This window comes from Pteropus medius, unplaced genomic scaffold (genome assembly GCF_902729225.1).
Source record: "Pteropus medius unplaced genomic scaffold, Ma_sr-lr_union100, whole genome shotgun sequence".
In the NCBI taxonomy this organism is placed as follows: Eukaryota; Metazoa; Chordata; class Mammalia; order Chiroptera; family Pteropodidae; genus Pteropus; species Pteropus medius.
The window spans coordinates 189,227-210,816 of NW_024344371.1; the positions used below are offsets into that span (position 1 = coordinate 189,227).

General features: G+C 33.3%; 1 protein-coding gene and 1 non-coding gene across 12 annotated transcripts in view; both read left to right on the forward strand.

Moving 5' to 3' along the window:
* Nucleotides 1-21,590, forward strand: part of CD46 (CD46 molecule) — a 46,101-nt gene that overhangs the window by 6,698 nt on the left and 17,813 nt on the right. For 5 of the 11 annotated variants that reach the window (XM_039870264.1, XM_039870266.1, XM_039870263.1 and 2 more), the window contains exons 2-11: nt 3,133-3,321; nt 3,652-3,745; nt 9,664-9,749; nt 10,361-10,558; nt 16,119-16,301; nt 16,839-16,883; nt 16,987-17,031; nt 17,139-17,183; nt 17,291-17,335; nt 19,264-19,386. In XM_039870264.1, the coding sequence (XP_039726198.1) occupies nt 3,133-3,321; nt 3,652-3,745; nt 9,664-9,749; nt 10,361-10,558; nt 16,119-16,301; nt 16,839-16,883; nt 16,987-17,031; nt 17,139-17,183; nt 17,291-17,335; nt 19,264-19,386 (1,053 nt within the window). The remainder of the gene's footprint in view (nt 1-3,132; nt 3,322-3,651; nt 3,746-9,663; nt 9,750-10,360; nt 10,559-16,118; nt 16,302-16,838; nt 16,884-16,986; nt 17,032-17,138; nt 17,184-17,290; nt 17,336-19,263; nt 19,387-21,590) is intronic. The other 6 variants (XM_039870267.1, XM_039870268.1, XM_039870265.1 and 3 more) reach the window with 6 other exon arrangements.
* On the forward strand, nt 16,569-16,686 carry LOC120608656 (5S ribosomal RNA). Its single transcript, XR_005654454.1, has one exon. It is a non-coding gene; the product is annotated as a 5S ribosomal RNA (ribosomal RNA).

Genomic DNA, 21,590 nt, shown 5'->3' on the forward strand with positions numbered 1-21,590 from the left:
GAACTTGGGAAGCAGCTCTTCTCACAGGTGGTGAAGTCAAGGAGTATACCTACCCACCCAGGGGATCTTCAGAGTGAAATAAGAGTTCCTGGAAAGACTCATTAGGGACATCGCATCATCCACTCAGGCAGAGATGGAAGAGCAGCCAGAGGACAAGCTGAAACCCCAGGTGGTGATACTGTCCTGAAAACCAAAGAGAGAGAGAGCTCTTCAGGCAGAAAGGAGCAAAGTTTGAGAGTGATCAATAGCTCAGATGTTGTAGACGGGGTAACTAAAATTACTGAGGAAGAAAGTGTTAGGATTCATGGAAAAAGGAGACCATTCAATGACTTCAAAAGTCATTTAAATGAATTTTGTAGGCCTAGAAATGAGGAAGTGAGAAATAAAACTGAGTGCATTTTGGGAAGCAAAGAAAGTTTAAAATTACGTTGTGTGGACAGTGGAAGAAGGAGCAGGATGGTCAGCCTTTATCGAGGTTCTAGTTTTGGTCAGAGACCGTGATTTTTCTGAAGGCATCAGTCTGGACAGGGGTGTGTGGACTCATGTCAGAAAGTGATTTAGGTTTTTGTAAGCAAGTACATGTGCCTACACAATTTTGGCAAGTGCAGAGAAGGTGAACAGTTCTGTTGATTCATAGCAGAAAACTATTTCACGTTCCTGAAACGCCTGGAACATTGCGGAGTTTTCTGAAACAGCCTATCATATTCCATAATGTCATCTATTGTTAAAATGTAGTTTTGTGCCCTAATAATAATTATATTGTAAACTATCTAAAAAACTAAATCAAGGTAGTGTTTTTCTGGATCTGGGAATGTTTAGTTTGAACATCACTATAGGAAAAAATTCAGTGTTCTGAGCAAGAGAAGAAATTTGCTTATTAAAGGTATGATATTAGACTCAATTATTATAGTATATAAACCTTGTAAATCAACTGGTTGCCAAACCAAATTTTAAACTCTGCACGTGGTGAAAGCATGTCTTTCACAGTGCATGTTACTGGGAAGAAATGCTTCATATTTTTTGAATAGATTAAACCATCCAGTTGACATTTCTATTTCCTTACAGAGCACTACATATGAAAGTCATATTAGGAATTCTCTCTTCTTCATGCACTTTCAAGATAGTTACCGAGATGGAACGCATAAAACAAAGGATACTTCAGTCATTTAATCACGGATTTGCTGTTACTTAATTTCTTTCTTGGTGGTTCCAGGAAATTCTAGAAGGTTGCTATCCATTTGTATCTAAACGGAAATATATAGCATTTCTAGCCCGTGTTTGTTTCCCTGTTGAAAGTGAGACTGTCTGGTTCAGGGTATTCAATAAAGGTAATATAAATGTAATGTTATTAATAAAACTCACCTCTATACTAATCTTCCTTTTTAAATAATGCTTTTAATTCCTAGAGATTTTGGTTGGCTTTTTGCTTTTGTTTTGTTTTGTTTTGGGCAGTTGATTGAGGAACATTCAGATATCAAGGTCAGCATAGTGGAAATGTTGTAAACATTTTGCCAGTAGGTGGATTTCAGGTCACGGTAGAAATGAAATGTAAGACTGTATATAGAGAGAATTTCAGAATTTAGAATATGATATGAAATAAGTAAAATTTCACTTGTTTTAGAGTTCTTTTGACCAGTCTCTCAACCTGACATAAGACCAATCCAGGGAGTAAGACAGTAAGGTACCTCAGGGATCAAAATAATAAACCTATCTCCTTTCTTCTTAGGTTCTTAACCTTATAGGAGAGGCCTCTGCATTCTTTTAGCCCTTTAGGACTTCACTTGATGTGTCTCCATCGCATTATTTTACATAATAGTTCTAACAGATTTGTTAGGTCTTTAAGGCCACAGGTAATTAAAAAGAAGAGGAACTGCTTTAAGTAGAAATGACACTATTCTAAGGAGAGAAACAACCCCCTCCAAAAAATGAGAAGTAAAGATTCTAAAAGTATAGCAACATAGTAGGGATATATTGGATAGGCAGCCCAAACAGCTGTCTCAAGGAACTTAACTTCTAAAGTCATGCGTGATCCATTGATCAGTGAAGGAAGATTAAATTACAGTTGATCCTTGAACAACACGAATTTGAACTACCCTGTTTGCTTATGTGTATTTTTTTTTTTTTGTATAAATTACTTTCTGCCCATGTCCTGAGTTTCACATCTGTAGACACAACCAACAGTATTTTCCATCTGTAGTTGGGAATCTGACAATGCAGAAGGCCTACTGTGTGTATTGTTCTACACTGCTTTATATAAGTTATGAGCATCCATGCATTTTTGTGTCCTTGAGGAGTCTTGGAACCGTCCCCCCATGGATACAGAGGGAAGACTCTACTTAACTTTTGGGGAACTCAAAAGTTATATATGGTGAACCAAACTCCTGCATTGTTTAACAATCAACTGTGTATTTAAAATAATGTCAAGAAAGCATATTTCTTTTCGTGTAAGTCTATTCAAAGTAGTAAAATTTGATTTTAAATGATGTCTAGTCACTTATAAAATGCTCATTTCACTAATATGAAATGAAGTCATATTTTGAAATACTTTGGTTTATATTTATTTTGATCTGTGAAATCCACAATATTTCTGTAGTAATCACTTCCTGTCATAACATTCCTTGAACACTCTCTGAGTATAGAGTATAGTAGAAAAGGAAGGCATATGATCCCTGGCCTCCAAGAGCTTGCCTTCTGAGAGAAGACTGAGCCCGAAGTGACCAGTCATCGTCACTTTGTGTTTCAGACTGAAGAAGAGTAATCTGGCCAGAGCGCTATATACTATAGAAGTCTTCTTAGGGAAGAATTGAGTGTGAAAGGAATTTAGAAAAAATGGGGCAGGATGCATACCTATAAATATATTTTACAATTAAAAATATTGCTGTTGTCTCTTCAGTTTACTGTTGAGTGAATATCCACCTTATTCTACAACAACCAAATCTAGCATTATGTTATTTAAAGCAAGCACAGCACATCTTCCACTACTATGACCAATTGTATAAAAAAGCAGGGAAGTCATTTAAAATCTTGCCTAGGGCATTTCCATTTATTCTGTACTACCTACCTGCTACCAGGCCTTGGCTGGTAAAAATGAGAAAATACTTTATTCTCACCTTCTGATTCTGTTATGTCCAGATGCTTGTGATGATCCACCGAGATACGAATCTATGATGCTCAAGGATGTTTCTAAAGACTTGTATCATCCTGGGGACCAAATAGAATTTAAGTGTCGCCTAGGATTCAAGCCTATTGTACCTCTTCTTCCCACCACTGCTATTTGTCAGGCTAATAACACATGGACACCTCTCCAGGAGGCTTGTACAAGTAAGTAAACAGAACTTTTTTTTTATTGCTCTAGAGATTTTTCTCACATTTTAAGGTTCATATTCCACTATTACATTGACGGTTTCCTCATGTGAATGTGGGTGTTAGGTAGTAATGGTTTTTTTTTTCAGGCTTTGAAAATCTCCAGGAAATCCTTTATTTGGCAATTGGTTGTCTGGATTAAAGTGAATCTTAAGTTTGGCTTTTATTAGTTAAAGAAAGAAAATAATCTTCCCATGAATTTAATAGAGGAATGTGCGGAATTTTGATTTTGATTCAAACCTGTTTTGAAATTGATATAAAACAACAAATTTCAAAATATTTTTTCAGGAAAATCATGTCCACAACTAGCAGACCCTTCAAATGGTCAAGTAAATGGAACTTTTCTGTTTGGTTCAGAGGTTCACTTTGTTTGTAATGAGGGGTAAGTAGAGGAAATAAGGTAAATATTTCTAGTTCCATTTTTGTTTTGCTCCTCTTCTAAACATTCCCATAATATATTGATTTCATTTTGCTTTCTGTTTGACAACTTGTACTTGTTGCCAATCAACTCTTGGGCTTTTCATGGAGACTGAAAAGATGTGTAATTAATAGAAAGAAATTTCTATTGAAGGAAAGCAAAATCATATAATACTTACTATATGTAATAATAAGCCTAGCGTAAGCATTGAAAATGTAGTAATTGGCGAATTTATCTCTAACAACAAAGTGCACCCTATTAAAATGGCTAACCCTCAGAGTCGAAGGAGGGCTTATAGAAACAGGAGGTAGAATTGACAAGAATATTGAGGATATTCTTATATCAACTCTGTCAGATGTTACCATAAGAAAATTGAGCTGGTTAGCCTAGACCATAATGTCGGTCCAGATCACTTAGTTGGGAAACCTTATTTTTGAGAGTGTTACAAGGGACTGAAGCATCACATTAAGAGATACTGAGCACTTAATAGTAGCCTTTGTCCTATAGGGCTCTGTTAATAGTATATATTCGAGATATTAGGCATTTATAAAAAATGTGCATTTAGAGGGTAAATACACTATAGAAATAATAGATCTTTTTATATTAACTCTGTGTCCTAATTTGCTGAATTCATTTATTAGTTCTGTCAGGGGTGTGTGTGTGTGTGTAAAATCTTTAGGATTTTATGCATATAAGATCATGTTATCTGCAGACACTGATAACTTTACTTATTGCTAACCAATTTTGTTGCCTTTTATTTGTTTGTTTGTTTGTTTTGTTTTGTTTTGTTTTTTTTTTTGCCTAATTGTCCTGGCTAAAACTTCCAGTAGTATGTTGAGTAAAAGTGATGAAAGCATCATCCTTACATTATTCCTAATCTTAGAAGAAAATCTTTCACCTTTTTACCACTGAGTATGATGTTTGCTATGGGTTTTTAATGTATCGTGTTTATTATCTTGAGGTTGTTTCCTCTGTTCCCAGTTTACAGAGTATGTTTAACATGAAAAAGCATTAAATTTTGTCAGGTGCTTTTTCTGCATCAATGGAGATGATTTTATGTTTTTTTCCCCCTTCATTCTATTGATGTAGCATATTTCATTAATTTTCATAAGTTGAGTCATCCTTGCATTCCAGGAATAAATCCCAGTTGGTCATGGTAAATAATACTTTTATTCTGCTGCTCAATTCTGTTTGCTAGTATTTTCTTGAGGTGTTTTGCACCAAGGTTCATAAGGATATGCATCTATAGTTTTCTTTTTTTTGTAGTATGTTTATCTAGTTTTGGTATTTGTGGTCTCAGAATGCGGTCAGAAGACTTTCGTCTTCTTCAATTTAAAAAAAAAATTCAGAAGAATTAATGTTAGTTCTTTAAATATTGGTAGAATTCACCAGGGAAACCATCAGGTCCAGGGGTTTTCTTTATTGGGAGGTTTTTGGTTGCCGTTTTGATCTCCTGACTAGTTACAAGTCTACTCAGATTTTCTACATCATTGGTCAGTTTTGTGTTTCTCGGAATTTTTCCATTTTATCTAGGTTAATTTGCTGGCATAAAATTTTTCATTGTACTCTTTTATAATATTTTGTATTTCTGTAGAATCAATATTAATGTCCCCGGTTTCATTTCTGATTTTAGTAATTTGTGTCTTCTCTTTTACTTATTAGTCCTTCTAGCTAAAGGTTTTGTCAATTCAGTTATCTTTTCGAAAAACCAACTTTTGGTTTCATCTATTTTTCTCTTGTTTATCTCTTCTCTATTTTGTTTATCTCTGCTCTAATATTTATTATTTGCTTCCTTGTGCTAGCTTCGGGTTTAGTTCTTTTTCTAGTTCCTTAAATTGTGAAGTTACATCGTTCATTTCAGGTGTTGTTTTTTATTATAACCTTTTATGCTAGAAATTCCCCCTTTGCCACTGTTTTTGCTGCATCTCATAAGTTTTGGGATGTTGCATTCATCTTAAAGTAATTTATAATCTTCTTCGTGATTTCTTCTTCAATTCATTAGTTGTTAAAAAGTGTGTGGTTCAATTTTTACACTTACGTGAATATTCCAGTTTCCTTTTGATATGATTGCTAACTTCATCCCATGTGCTCAGAGAAGATACTGTGTATGATAGCTATGGTTTTTAATCTATTGATTATTTAATATTAATTTGTGGCCTAACATAATTAGGTTATTATTATTTATTATGTAATTAATTTATTAATGATGTCAGTTTCTATGATTAAGTTTCAACCTAAAATATAGCCTATCCTGGAAAATGTTTCATGTGCACCTGATAATGTGTATTCTGTTGTTGAGGAGAGTGTTCTATGTTTGTAAGATCTAGTTTGTTTATTGTGTTGTTGAGGTCCTCTTTTTTTATTTACCTTCTGTCTAGTTATTCTATCCATTATTATGAGTGGGATATTGAAGTCTGTAGAGATATGTATTTCTCCCTTCAATTCTGTCAGTTTCTGCTTCATTTATTTTGATGGACTGTCATTAGGAGGGTAAATGTTTATAATTGTTATATCTTCTTGCAATATTGAACGCTTATTAAATATATAATGTCCTTCTTTGGTCTTGCAACCTTTTTGATTTTAAGGCTATTTTATATCAGTGTATCCACCTCTGCTCTCTTATGGTTACTATTTGCTTGGAATATATTTTTCCATTTTTTCACTTCCAGTTTGGGTCTTTGTATCTCAAATGGGTCTCTTTTAGACAGCATATAGTTGGATCATTTATTTTTATCCATTCCTCCAATCTCAATCTTTGGATTGGAGAGTTTATCATTTTAACTTTAAAATAATTATTAGCAGGAAGGACTGTTTTCTTTCCTTTTCCTGTTACTTTTCTACATGCCTTAGAGCTGTTTTCGCCTTCCTTCCTGATTGATTTTGTAGTGAAATGCTTAAATTCTTTTCTCATTTTCTTTAGTGTCTATTTTATAGAGTTTTTGTTTGTGGTTATCATGTAAATTATATTTAAAATTGTAAAATTTTAATACTCCAATTTGAATTTATACTAACTTCAGTAAATTACAAAACCTGCTCCTTTATAGCTCTGTCCCCACCCCTTTAGATTGTCGATGTCATACTAGCCTCTACACTGATAACTATAATACTAGCTTCTACAGTAATGCATTTATTTTCTTTTAAAGGATTCGTCTCTTAAGTCACATGGAAAACAAAAATGATTCGTATAAACCATTGTTACAATAATACTAGCTTTAATAATTGCCCATGTATATACCTTCAGTGAAATGTTTATTTATCTATATGCCTTGGGGTTACTTTCTAGTGTCCTTTAATTTCACCTTTCAGGACTCCTTTCAGCATTTTTTTCAGGTGAGGTTTAGTTGTAAAAAACTCCCTCGGCTTTTATTACTGGAAAAGTCTTAGTATCTCCCTCACTTTTGAAGCACAGTTTTTCTGGATAGAGGAATTTAGTTGTCAATTTTTTCTCTTAGCACTCTGAGCCTATTAGTTCACTGTCTTCTGGCTTCCAAGTTTTTGATGAGAAATCTGCTATTATAATCTTATTTAGGATACTTTGTACATGATGGCTTGCTTCTCCCTTGCAGCTTTCAAGGTTTTCTCTGTCGCTGCCTTTTGAAAGTTCAGTCATTATGGGTCTTACTGTGGGTCTCTTGAGTTCATCCTACTTGGTGTTTCTTGAACATTTACATTCATGTATTTCATCAAGTTGGGGACGTTTTCAGCCATTATTTCTTCAAATATACTCTGTCTCATCTCTCTGTCTTCTGAGAATCCCACAATGCATATGTTGAGCTGCTTATTGGTGTCTCACAGGTCCCACAGGTCCCCTAGGCTCTGTTGACTTTTCTTCAGTCTTTTTTCTTTCTATTCTTCAAACAATATTTCCATTGTTCTTTCTTAAAGTTCATCAACTCTATCTTTTACCTACTAAAAACTGCCTTTAGTTTCACTAGTGAATTTTTCATTTAAGTTATTTTACTTTTCATCTCCAGTTTTCTTTTTGGTTTCTTTTTAGCTTTTCTATCTCCTAATTGATACTTACATTGTGCTCACACATTGTTTTCTTGACTTCCTACATTTCTTCCTTTAGTTCTTTGAGCATCTTTAAAATAGTTATTTTAAAGTCTTTATGTATTAGATCTGGCATCAAGTCTTCTCCAGGGATAATTTCTGTTTATTGATTTTTTTCCTTTTAATGGGCCATACTTTCCTGTTTCTTTGTATACTTTGTGATTTTTTTTCTTGAACTGGACATTTGAATCTAATGATGGGATAACTCTGCAAATCAGATTATCCTTCCCAGGGATTATTGTTTTCTCCAGTTGTTTCTGGTTTTATGCTTGTTGTAGGGTCCGAGGATCAGCCTGATGCGCAAACTGAAGGTCTTCTCAAGTCTTTTCCGAGCCCTTGTCTGGGCATGCGCATTCACTCTAATTCTCCCCACATATGCAATTGTTTTTGGACGTCCTGATTTTAATGTCTGTCTCTTGAAAGGGGAAAAAGAAAAGAAAAATGAAGAGGGCTGCAAAGGACACTGGATCTTTAAATCCCTGGGAAGTGACTTCAGTACGCAAGGAGTGGGCTTGCAAGGGTCAGGGACATGTGACAATAATGGCTGCCCCCCTTTCGTCTGCTTTTCTAGAATCAGAAGCAGCAGTTAGTGATAAGAGTACAGATCCCGGATATTTATGAGAACAGGCCTCTTTTTTCCATCCCTGGCTCCCACAGGCTGTTTATGAGCTGCTCCAGGAACACGTGTACGGCTGCCTGCTGGGAGAGTGGGGTGGGTAGCTGCCATTATGTTAAGAGCTGAAAGTTAATGATATTTTAATGTAGTTTCCATGTCCAAGTCTTCCCTCTGGAACCAGAGTTCCAAAATGGTTACATTATGCAGATTCTAGCCCTGCAGTTATTGTCTTTGTAGGGAGACAGATACTTGGTGCTTTCTACCTTGCCATCATCCCGAAATCCTCTACTAATACAATGTAATATATAATCAATGAGTGAACCTTGGGAGAAAAGTCAGCTGGAAGTAGGTATAGGCAGGCAGTTTAACTGACTTTTTTTACTTAAGTAAAAATATCTAGTCTAAAGTCAGAATGTGCTAGGCACTTTGAGGAGTACTAAGAGGTTAAGACATACACTCCTTTTAAAGAAGACTTATTGGAAAGGACAATATATACAGAGAGGTGTCAAAGCAAAATAGTAAATGAGAAGTACCAAAGAAATAGACTTATTCATGCTCATTATAAGGAGAGCTAGAAGAAGGAAAGAGTACTGTAAATGTAAATCATCACAGATTTTATTGAGTGGGAGTTTTTCTGAGCTACTCCTAGGAGGATAATTCTGATCTGAAGAAAATTCATAAGCCCTAAAACTTACCTAGCACTCACTGTGTGGCAGATGCTAACTCATCTAATAATCAAAATAGCTGTGCAAGATATACACTATTATCCCCTTTTTAGTTGAGGAAATGGTGCTAGAGAAGCAGTAAGAGACTTGCCCAAGCTCAAATAACAAGTCAGTCTTGGAGCTGAGACTCGAATGCAGTCAGGTAAACTCTAGCACCTGATCTCTCTACTCAGTCATCATCCTAACTGAGCAGAATGGCATGAGCAAAGGAGAAGTAAATATGTGGTATGACTGCCTGAGATAGCAAACACCTGTAGGCATGACAGATTTATTTAGACATTTCACTCTAGGTCAGTGTGTGCTCAAATGCAAAAGCTATTTATATCATTAAATTGCAGATTTAGTTAATACTTTCATTATAGGTCACTTAAGAGACTTCTCCTTTAAACTACTGTAATGCTGGAAAACAACCATATAACATTTTTCTTCATTATTATGTGCATCATGTTAACCGGTAAATAAAAGTTATCTTTTCTTTTCTCATTTAGTTATGAATTAGTTGGAGCAAAAATTCTATATTGTGAAATTTCTGAAAATACTGTGGCTTGGAGTGGTGATCCCCCACAGTGTGAAAGTAAGTATATTCTCTACTTAGAATTTTGAGCTGCAGTTCTCAAACTTTTTGGCTTTGGGTTCATTTTATACTTTTAAATTAACAAAAACCCCATTAAGCTTCTCTTCAGGTGGGATATGTCTATTGATATTGATTATATTGGAAGTAAAACTGAGACTTTTTAAAATGATTATGTATTAATTCATTATTAAGAACAGTAAGCACAATACATATTAACATATGCAATGTATTTTTTATGAAAAATTAAAAATTTCAAAACAAATAGAATAGTGGCATTGTTTTACATTTTTACAAATCTCCAGTATTTGGAGAGATTTTGCAACTCTCCCGAACATCTGGCTTCAAGGTAGACCTCAGGATTCAGGTAATTGCATTAACATATGATTTGTAGTCTCTGTCATATTTCACCATACAGCCTTAAGGATGAAAGTGAAAAAGGATAATACATTTTCTCATAGAAACTTTCTTTTAAATGGATGTTGGATTCACAACTACATTGTAGAAATCATGTGTTAATGAATTTATTGAAGGCAGTTCAGAGGCCATTACTAATGCTGTCTTAATCTTTTACCTTTTCTTTTGCCTTTCCTGTCATCTTCTCTCTTTTTAAGAGATTATGTGTCAACCACCTGGAGACATACCAAATGGAAAACATACCAGTAGCCACAAGGATGTATTTGAATATAATGAAGTAGTAATTTACAGCTGTAATCCTTCAGGAGGACCAGACGAATATTCACTTGTTGGAGAGAGCAGACTAGTTTGTTCTGGGAGAGGCACATGGAGTAGTGCCCTTCCTGAGTGTAAAGGTAATAATATTTCTATTCATTTCTTCATTTGTAAGTAGTTTGGAAACACTTTGTATATACTTTTACCAATTAGTAAACAGAAGAACCATATATATTTACTCCTTATATTAAATTGGTTTCTCATTTAATATGAGTCAAATAGAACCAAATAGACTTTCCCACCCTTCACCCCACATGTTCTTGGATTCCAATTTATGCACTGTGAATTACTGTATAGATGCATGAATTAGTATTTTTTTCCTTCGAAGTATCAAAACTCAACATACATTGGCTTAAAATAAAAAGAATTTTATCTCGTATTACAAGAAGTCTAAGAGTTCTGGCAACAGGAAATGGTAGAGTAAATTGTAACAGACTAAGCCTCTCACCAATAAGATTAATAAACTCTAGATGAAACATACAGGCACACCTTAATTAATTATGCTTTGCTGTATTGCACTTCACAGATATTATGTTTTTAAATATTGAACACAAGACCCTCACCAGCAGAGATTATGCCTCACTTTATTTCGATACTCATTTTATTGCTATGGTTTGATACCGAACCTGCAATATCTCCAACATATGCCTATACTTTAAAAACAATGTTTAAGGCATTAGAGCATGACTTAAAACAGGGTATTTGACTTTTGAGAGAAAGAACCACCAAATAATAGCAAAATAATTACTCTTGTCAAGTGTAAATGGAGCATTCTCTAATTACATATTCTAGGCAATAAGATAACTTTAAACAATTTTTAAAAAATTGAAATCATTTACTGTACATATCTGTCACAATGGAATGAATGTAGAAATCAAAAGACATCTAGAAAATCCCCAAATATATGAAAATTATGCAAGACACTTCTAATAATCCATGAATCAAAGAAGTCACAAGCAAAATTAGAAAGTGTTTTGAATTAAATAAAAATGAAAATACAACATGTCAAAATATTAAAGTTTGTGGGATAGAGCAAAACATTGCTTAGGTAGGATATTAATAGCATGAATTACCTATGTTAGAAAAGAGGAAATGTTTCAAATCAATAATTTAAGCTTCCACTTTATGAAACTAAGAAAGAAGAGCAAATTGTACCCCCAAACAAGGAAACAGAAGGAAATAATAAAGGTAGAAATCAATGAAATTGAAAAGAGAAAAATATAGAGAAAAATCAGTGAAACCCACACATAGTTCTTGGAGAAGATCAATAAAATTTTTTAATGTATAAACAGTCTGACAAGAAAAGAAAATATAAATTACTAATATCAAGATTGAAAAATAGAACATCACTAAATATCCTGCACATATTTAAAGGATAATGAGAGAATAACATGAACAACTTAATGCCTACAAATTTGACAAGTCTTCTCACAAAGAGAACTGTTCTCCCTAAGGAAATCTACCAAACATGTCAGAAGTAAATGATATCAACTCTACACAAACTTCAGGAAACTACAACAGGCATTATACTTCTCACTTCATCTCATGGGACCAACATTGTCCTGATACCAAAACCATACAGCAACATTTCAGGAAAATGACAAATAATATTCATAATGAACATAGAACCAAAACTCCTTAACAAAATGTCAACAAATCAAATCCCTGTCATATGTAAAAATAAGAATGCATCATAATCAGGTGGAATTTATTCCATGAATACAATGTTAATTCAAATTTTAAAATTAATCAGTAATTTACTGTGTCAGGAGCTTATATAAAGAAGAAAAAAATACATGGTCATCTTAATAGATGTAGGAAAAATAAAGCATTGGATAGAATTCATCATCTTTTTATTATGAAACTTTTCAATGAACTAAGAATGGAACTATCTGTCCCTAATAAATGGCTCCTACAAAAAACCCATAGCTAACATTTTACTTTTTGGTAAATGACTGATTTATTCCCCCTAAGATAGGAACAAGATACTCTCGCCACTCTATTCAGCATTGTATTGGCTGTCTTACCCAGCACGATAAGGCAAGAAAAAGAAATAAGCATACATTATGGAGAAAAAGAGGCAAAGTAGACTATAGTCGGTATGATATGATTGTATATGTAGAAAATTGGAAAGACTGAAGTTTTAGCCAGGTTGCAAACATAAGATCAATGTACAGAAATCAGTTCTATGTCTATATACTAGCAATAAACTATTAGACATTGAAATTTTTAAAGTAATATTTATAACAGCTAAAACTACATATAATATTTCAAAATAAATTTCATAACACGTGTAAATTTCAAATGGTAAAAACAACTAAAAACTTATAAAAGAAATTAAAGAAGACCTTAATGGAGAGAAATTAAGTGGTTATGGATTGGAAGACTGAATTATAGTAAAAGTGTCAGTTTTCCATAATTGATCTATAATTTCAGCACAATCCCAATAAAACCTCAGTAGAACTTTTTGTATAAATTGACAAACTGATTCTAAAATTTATATGAAAGATATAATAGTCAAAATTTTGAAAAAATTAGAGGACTTATTCTACCTGATGTCAAGACTTACTATAAAACACACTATAAAGCATATAATCAAGATAGTGTGGTTCTGGTGAAAAGATAGCCCTAGAGAAAAATAGAACAGAATAGAGAGTCCAGAACACACCCTTTTAGATGTTTGTAGTAGATTACATTGCAAATGTACAAATAATTCAGTAGAAAAATGATTAAAGAGCAGGCACAATTTAATACCCATATCCAAAAAAAAAACAACTTAACCCATGTTAGCACCATTTACATTTACTCAAAGCATCACAGACTTAAGTATAAAACTTGAAAATATAAAACTTTTACTAGAAAACATAGAAAATATTTGTGACCTAGACCAAGATTTCTTAAATTAACCGTAAAACCATGATCCTTTAGAGAAAAAAAAATTAATAAATTGGATGTCTTAAAAACTCAAAAACTCTGCTCTTATAAAACACTTATAAGAATGAAAAAAAGAATGAAAAAAATAGACTGGGAGAAAATAGTTGCAAAGAAAATATATACAATATATAAAGTTATGTAAAGAACTCAAAACAATAAGAAAACATCCCATTTTTTTTAAATGGGCAAAAAAGTACATGAAAAGTTACTCAATAGCATTAGTAATCACAGACATGTAATTTAAAATCACAGTGATATACAATTAAACACATATAAGAATGGCTAAAACTAAGAACAAAAACCTAACAATACCATTACCGGCAAAGATATGGAGCAATTGCAACTCTCATAAATTGCTGTTAAGAATGCAAAGTTGTATGACCATCTTGGAACACAGTTTGGCAATTTCTTATAAAATTGAACATACACTTACCATACAACTCAAGAGAATACATTACTGAACCCAGAGTGAGGACAACAGTATCCAACATGATTTGAAAAATATTTTTAGAAAGAGAGAGACTTACAGACCTGTAGAAGAGTAGCAAGCAGTCAAACATACATGTTAATGGCTTTTCAGAAAGAGAGGAGAAAGCAATATAGACAATTACTTGAATAAATATTGGCCAAAAATTATCCACATTTGATGCAAAACAACAACCCCACATGTTCAGGAAATTCAGTGGCCCTAGCAGGATAAATAAATTTTAAAAGTTTACCAATAAACCTTCACTAAACTAAACATATGGTAAAACTTTTGAAAACAAAAGATAAAAGAAGGAGCAGCCGGTGGGTGAGAGGAGGGGAAAAAAAACATATCACATTGCCTCACCCATCTAAACGAGAATGACAGCCGACTTCTCGTAAGGAACTCTGAAAACTAGAAGACAGTAGTGTCTATTAAACTGCTGAAAGAAAAATAAAACACGTAACCTAGAAATCTCTGTCAAGGATTTATTTTATTTTTATTTTTCAATTACAGTTGACATTCAGTATGATATTAGTTTCAGGTGTACAACATAGTGGTTAGGCACTTTTAAATAATTTACGACATGATCACCAGGATAAGTCTAGTGCCCACTTACACCACACATAGTTATTACAATATAACTGACTATGTTCCCTATGCTGTACTTTACATCCCCGTGACGATTTCGTAACTACCAATTTGTACTTCTTAATATATTCACCTTTTAAGGAGATATCTTTTAAAATTGAAGGTAATAAATAAAAACAGTTTGAGATAAAAGCTAAGAGAACTTGTAACTAGTTGAACTGCAATAAAGAATGACTAAAGAAAGATCTTCAGGCTGAAGGGAAAAGATACCTGATGGAAATTCAGATCCACAGAAAACTAGGAAGACTACTCTTCTGGTCTAAGAGTTCGTACATTGTGGACCCTTATCTACTACTGAGATTTAATCTTCTAAGAAGTTCTCTTGTACTCACTGCCCAGTCCAGTGTTTTTTTGTTGGTGATTTTTTCCAAATTCTGCCAAACTCATTACTGGATCCTGAAATTAGTCTAGAGGGTTGTGACCAGCATTTTACTTCCTAATTAGTAGAGCAGAATGGGAAATACTAGAGTGGTATGAAGGCTAAGTATTAACTTTTAACTTAATCTCGGACCTGCGGGATATTCTGGTTTACAATGTAAAATGTGGTGCTTGAGCTCTGGGTTATAGTTGAAAATATTTGGAAAACACAGCCCTAACTCTACTGCCTATTATTTTTTTTATTTATTTATTTAGTTAGTTAGTTAGTTAGTTAGTTAGTTAGTTAGTTAGTTTGAAGTATACAGTACAATGGTTAGACATTTATGTAGTTTATAAAATAAAAAATCCCTCTGCTCTTTACTCTGGCTCTACGCCCAGCCATTACATTAATGCTAACTACATTGCCTCTGCTGTGCTCCCCAGCCCTGTGACCATCTATCAGCTACTGATTTGTACTTCTTTAACCCTTCACCCCTTTCTTCCAGCCCCCAACCCCACCTCCACCCCCAGCTGTCACCAGATTGTCCTCTATATTTGTGAGTCTGTTTTTGATTAGTTTTGATTAGTTTTTGTTCCTTAGATTCTGCATATAAGTGAAATCATATGGTATTTATCGTTCTCTGTCTTATTTCACTCAGCATAATAACCTCTAAGTCCATCCATGTCATTGCGACCTTTCTATTCCTTGAACATCCCAGTTCATGCCTGTCGTTGCTACCTGAGGACTTTCTATTTGCATATCTTTGCATGGCTAGCTCCTTTTCAGCTCTTACATTTGAGCTCAAGTATTACCTTCTCCCAAGAGTCTTACTGCCTTTCTGCAAAAGCAGGGCTGTGTATTCAGTGTCAGCATGAAAATTTTAAAAATCTCTAGAGCTAAAGAGTATGTCAGAAGTTGAGTTTGAACTTAAAAGAAATTTATATCTAGTAGTCAGACCTTTCTCAAAACTTGTCAGTGATAAGGGAAAAATGTAGGAAAGCCAATAAACTATAATGACAGTCGGTCTAGGTGGGAAAAGGCTAATAGATTTCTCTAAATCTGTTTAACTGGAATTAAAACGCACAAATAAAGTATGTTAAAAAACAAAAATGTAATATCCTGCCATCTATTCCTTGTCTCTTTGTTCCCAGTGGAAATACACTTTGCACTAGTTTTTCTGTCCTATTTTTAAGCACCTTCCCATTAATTCTGGAATTTCTCTACTTTTCAGTGGTCAAATGTCAATATCCAGTAGTCAAAAATGGAAGACTGATAGCAGGATTTGCAAGAAAATTTTACTACAACGCGCAGGTTGTATTTGAATGCGTCCAGGGTTTTCACCTTAAAGGCAACAGCACAATTGTCTGTGGCGCTAACAATGAATGGCAGCCTAAGATGCCAGAATGTATTGAAGGTACAAAGGGTGTCTTTTTCCTTGTTGGGTTTTTTTTGGGGGGGAGAGGGGACTTTATTTCTTAAAATTAAATATAAATGATACACAGTAATTGAAAAGAAGCAGTTTTAGTATTCAACTCTGTCTTGTATTCATTTCTATGAAATGTAAAATTCACAAAGAATTGTCTTGTTATTTCCTGTATTTTCATAGGATTAGCACATGATGGACACACACAGGTGTATAACTTTTTCTCAGGCCTTTTAGGTTTAAAAGTTTATAGCAACAGTCTACGGCATGCCACCCTGAACACGCCCGATCTCGTCTGATCTCGGAAGCTAAGCAGGGTAGGGCCTGGTTAGTACTTGGATGGGAGACCACCTAGGAAGACCAGGAGCTGTAGGCTTTTTTAAAAAAAAAATAGACAGCAATCATTTTCCAGAAAATTGAAGCATGGATATTTTTATCTGAAGTCAAAAATGAAAGGCATAATTCATATAAATGAAAAATTAATAATTCCTAATTGGTTGATTCTGTTTACATTATTTTATTTTTCAGTTTTGACTCCTTCTAGTACCAAACATCCAATTTTGAATCATTCAGGTTTAGTAACACCTTATATTTTTCAAAACTTTTAAGTTATTTTTGAAAATAACAGCCATAACTCCCAAGTATTTGACCCAAACTTCCTTATTTTATTTTCCAGTGTCAACTCCTCTCAGTACAAAATCTCCAGTTTCCAGTGTTACAGGTTTTGTAACTTCCAGCTTATATTTTTCAAAAATTTTAAGTAATTTTTGAAAATAACAGCCATAACTCCCAAGCATTTGACCCAATCTTCCTTATTTTATTTTCCAGTGTCAACTCCTCTCAGTACAAAATCTCCAATTTCCAGTGTTACAGGTTTCGTAACTTCCAGCTTATATTTTTCAAAAATTTTAAGTAATTTTTGAAAATAACAGCCATAACTCCCAAGCATTTGACCCAGTCTTCTTTATTTTATTTTCCAGTGTCAACTCCTCTCAGTACAAAATCTCCAATTTCCAGTGTTACAGGTTTCGTAACTTCCAGCTTATATTTTTCAAAATTCTTTGACTTTCTGGTGATTTTTTTTTGAAATCTTTTGAATTCCTTTACATTTCTGATGATTTACACTCATTCATCATGTTTAGTAATAAAAAGAGAAAGAACATATTTACAGCCATTTAGTTGTTACACTTAATGTTTCTAAAATTTTTTGCCGTGGTCCTCAGATATAAATAGCTATATTAACTTGATAAGTTATGTAATAACTTTAAATGTGTTTATTTATATATAAAATGATTAATACCTTCCTCATTGGAAAGTAACCTTTAAGCAGCATCCATTTAAATCACTTAACATAATGCCTGGCATGTAGGAAGCTCTTAAAGGAAGCTCACATGACTTACAGCATCACTCCATTTAATATTAGTGAACAGGAAGGTCCATGGCTTCTGCTTTTTAATGTTTTCTCTGTAATCAACTTCATTGTTTTATTCATTTTAAAGGTGATCTGGTGACACCTTTACAGGGTATCTTCCTGGTCCAGGACTGTGTTTTATTTCCTGGATTGCAGCCAGTTTAGTTCTTTTTATATAGTATATTTAAACTGGGAAATTTCAACTGTCCCTAGAACAAGTCCTGTATTTCTACCACTGCATCTCATACAATTGTTTTTTTTTTTCTCTTTACTGGGCATTTTTTATTTGGGAATAGAAACTAAATTTAATAGCAACCGAAAGGCAGGAAAAGTCCTTACTTATCGAAATGAAACAGAGGGTTTCTTGCATGGACAACTGATCAACTGCTTTGCTTAAGACTAGAATGATTATTTTGATATGGTGGATGGAATTGCCTTTCTGATTTCAGTGCTGCTATCTCTTGGCTTCTTTTTGGTTTAAGTAGAAACAAGAGACAAGAGGAATAGTGGGAATAGCAGTAGCTTTGGCTGACCTTGCTCAGGCTCCTAGTTTGGCTTTGCTTACTCGAGTACCATCCTTCCTGCGGGCTTTAGTTTCCTGTTGTTTAATGAGAGTGTTGAACTCAAATCTCAATCACTGGCTTCTAATTTGCTTGGATATTTCCTGTTGTCCTAATATTTTAAAGGGTTGAGGGGAATTATGCATGTTGACATGGTAATTAGCGTACCTTTTTGTAATTCCTGCATACTTGGTAGCTGCCTTGAGTACTTTAGCTGAATGCTGTGAGGTTTTGGGGGGAAAGAGGTGGTTTCTTGGTTGCATGTACAGTTTATTCTCATTGCATGTACAGTTTACGCTCATTGACCCATCCATGTTTGCTGATGTAGTTCTAGTGGGTCTGAGCACTGTGGGATATTGTGTTTGTCGATGTGCTCTTTTGAAAGAGTTGACCATAAGTATTCATAAAGGATTTATAAATTATTTTAAAATTACTGATACAGTTTAACATTTGAAAGAAGAGGAGCAAATTGATTGTGAGAAAAGTTTATAAAGTATATGGATTTTTAAAAAATATCAAAAGTCAAAATTGTTTTATGGGTCTGTAAATTTTTATTAGCAGTTAAAGAAAGGATCAGTAGCAACATAAAATGGTGATAAGGTAGGTCTAATTGTTCTAATATGAAAAAATGTCCAAGAAATACTAAGGAAAAAGAAAAGGATAGAAATCTTGTGCTGTATGTAGTATGAATGATAATATTTGAATGGTATTTTTTAAAGATAACATGTTTATTCTCATCTTTTTTATGATTTATTATAATTTCTAGAGTTTCCATTATAAAATACAAAGCTGTAGTGAACATTTTTATACGTACATTCTTATGTACTTTCATAAATATATATTTAGGTTAAATTCCCAGAAGTAGAATTGTGTATGTATATTTTTCATTCTGAGGACTAATTAATCTTTTTTTAAAAATAAAAAATTAAATTTATAATATCATATAGATTAAGCTGGTAAATGGAATCAAATTCCATTCCAGATGTCAAGCCTGCTACTATTCCAGTCACACCTTCAGTTGCAGGTCATCCAGGTTCTGTTACTCTTCCAGGTCTCAAGCCTACTAGTCCAGCCACATCTCCAGTTCCAAGACCCACCGGTTCAGGTACTCTTTATTCTACTTATATTGTTAAGAATTTCATAAAGTGATGGATGACCGATGTCATGTATTAATTTGCATTTCTTTAATCATCAATGAAGTGGAGGGTTTTTTTGGTCTACATTATTTGTTCATGTCCTTTGTTCATTTTTCTGTTAGGTTTCTAAAATATTTTTGTCGATTTGTCAAAACTCATTATAAATTAAAACCCTTTTAACCTGAAGTGAACATCTTTTTCTTTTTTGTTGTTTTTTTTTTTTTGCCTTATTTTTACTAGTCAGTTTCCTTTTAAGGTTTTTATACTATTGGAAATAGATTGCTTTTAATAACTTTTAATTACATAAATAGTATGTGAATATAAATTTGTAAAATTTCAAGCATTATGAAAGTATACAGAGTAAAAGATTAGTCTCCTTTGTCTCTAGTCCATTACCTGAATCAATCAAGTTATAGTTTAGGTATCTTTTTATCTGTTTCTGTACATCAGTATCCTTATATGTGTAAATATACATATTTTGGCATGTTCTCTTTTTTCATAAACAATAGCATCATGTTCATATTTTTCTAAAACTCACTTTCTACACTTACTGTCTTAGTTGGGGTTGTATTTAGATTTATTCTTATCCTTTTTTTTTATTTTTGCTCTAATATATACCATATTTTATTTAACTGTCCTATCAGTGGTCATTTACGTGTCAAGTTTTACATTAATAGGTGGTCGAATGCATTTATCTTTTTCCTAATGTCTATAAGCATTGTGTCTTATAAAGCTTTAGGTCTTCCCCATGCTGAAATTATATAAACATTTCAACCATATGTTCTGACTGCATTCTTTGCTTTTAAATCATTGATACATCTGAGATTCTTATGATATGTAAAGACAGGGTTCCTTTCCACCCACCCCATTTGTTGAATACATCGTCTTTCCAACTGACTTAAAATGCCAATTTTTGCCTTAAATTCAAAGGTTTTCTAATCACCTTTCTATTCCCTTGAACTTTGTCCATTCCTGTGCCATCATCAAATTGTGTTTTTTTGTTTTTTGGGTTTTTTTTTTTTCACTGCAGTACTATTCTTAATATCTGGCAGAACACTTTCTTTTCAGAAATGTTCTCTGTTAATTTTTCTAGATCAACTTTTTTTTTTTTAACATTTTAACCATTTTAAGTGTACATTTCAGTGGCCTTAAGTACTTCCACATTATTAAGCAGCCATCTCAAAATTTTCATCTCAAATGAATGTACCTATTAAACAATAACTCTCTACTATCTCCCCACACAAATACACCAGGTAACCACTATTCTACTTTCTGTCTCTATGAATTTGACTATTCTAGGTACCTCATAGAAGTGTCATCACTTCTAACTTCAATAGCATAATGTTTTCAAGGTTCATCACCTGTAGCAAGAATCAGAACCTTATTGTTTTTATAGCTGAATAATATTACATTGTCTGTATAAACCACATTTCGTTTATCCATTCATCTTTTGGTAGATACTTGGGTTGTTTCCAGGTTTTGTCTACTCTGAATATGTTTCTCTGAATATTGGCATTTGAGTAACTGTTTTGAGTCCCTGTTTTCAATTTGGGGAAGTATATTTCTAAGAGTAGATTTGCTGGGTTATGTGATAATTCTGTTTACTTTTTTTTAAAATTTGAAATATATATATTTTTAAATTTATTTATTTAAATTATTTTCAAGTGTAATTCTGTTTACTTTTTTGAGGAACAACCATACTGTTTTCCACAGTGCCTGCGCCATTTGACATTCTCACTAGCTATGCACAGAGTTTTAATTTCTCTACCTCTTTACCAACTCTTGTTACCGTCTTTTTTTGCGTACTAGCCATCCTCATGTATATGAAGTAGTATCTCATTGTGGTTTTTGTTAGCATTTCCTAATGAATAGTGATCATATTTTCATGTGCTTATTGGTGTTTTGTATATCTTCTTCAGAGAAATACCTATTCAAGTCCTTTGCCCATTTTTGATTTGTATTATTTGTTGTTGTTGAGTTTTAGGAGTTCATTATATATTTTTGATATTAATCCTTTATCATATATATGATGTGCAGATGTTTCCTCTCATTCTGTGTTTTTAATTTTGATGTTCAGTTTATCTACTTTTTCTTTTGTTACCTGTGCTTTTAATGTCACATCCAAGAAATTGTCAAATCCAACAACATGAAGCTTGCCCTCTATGTTTTCTTC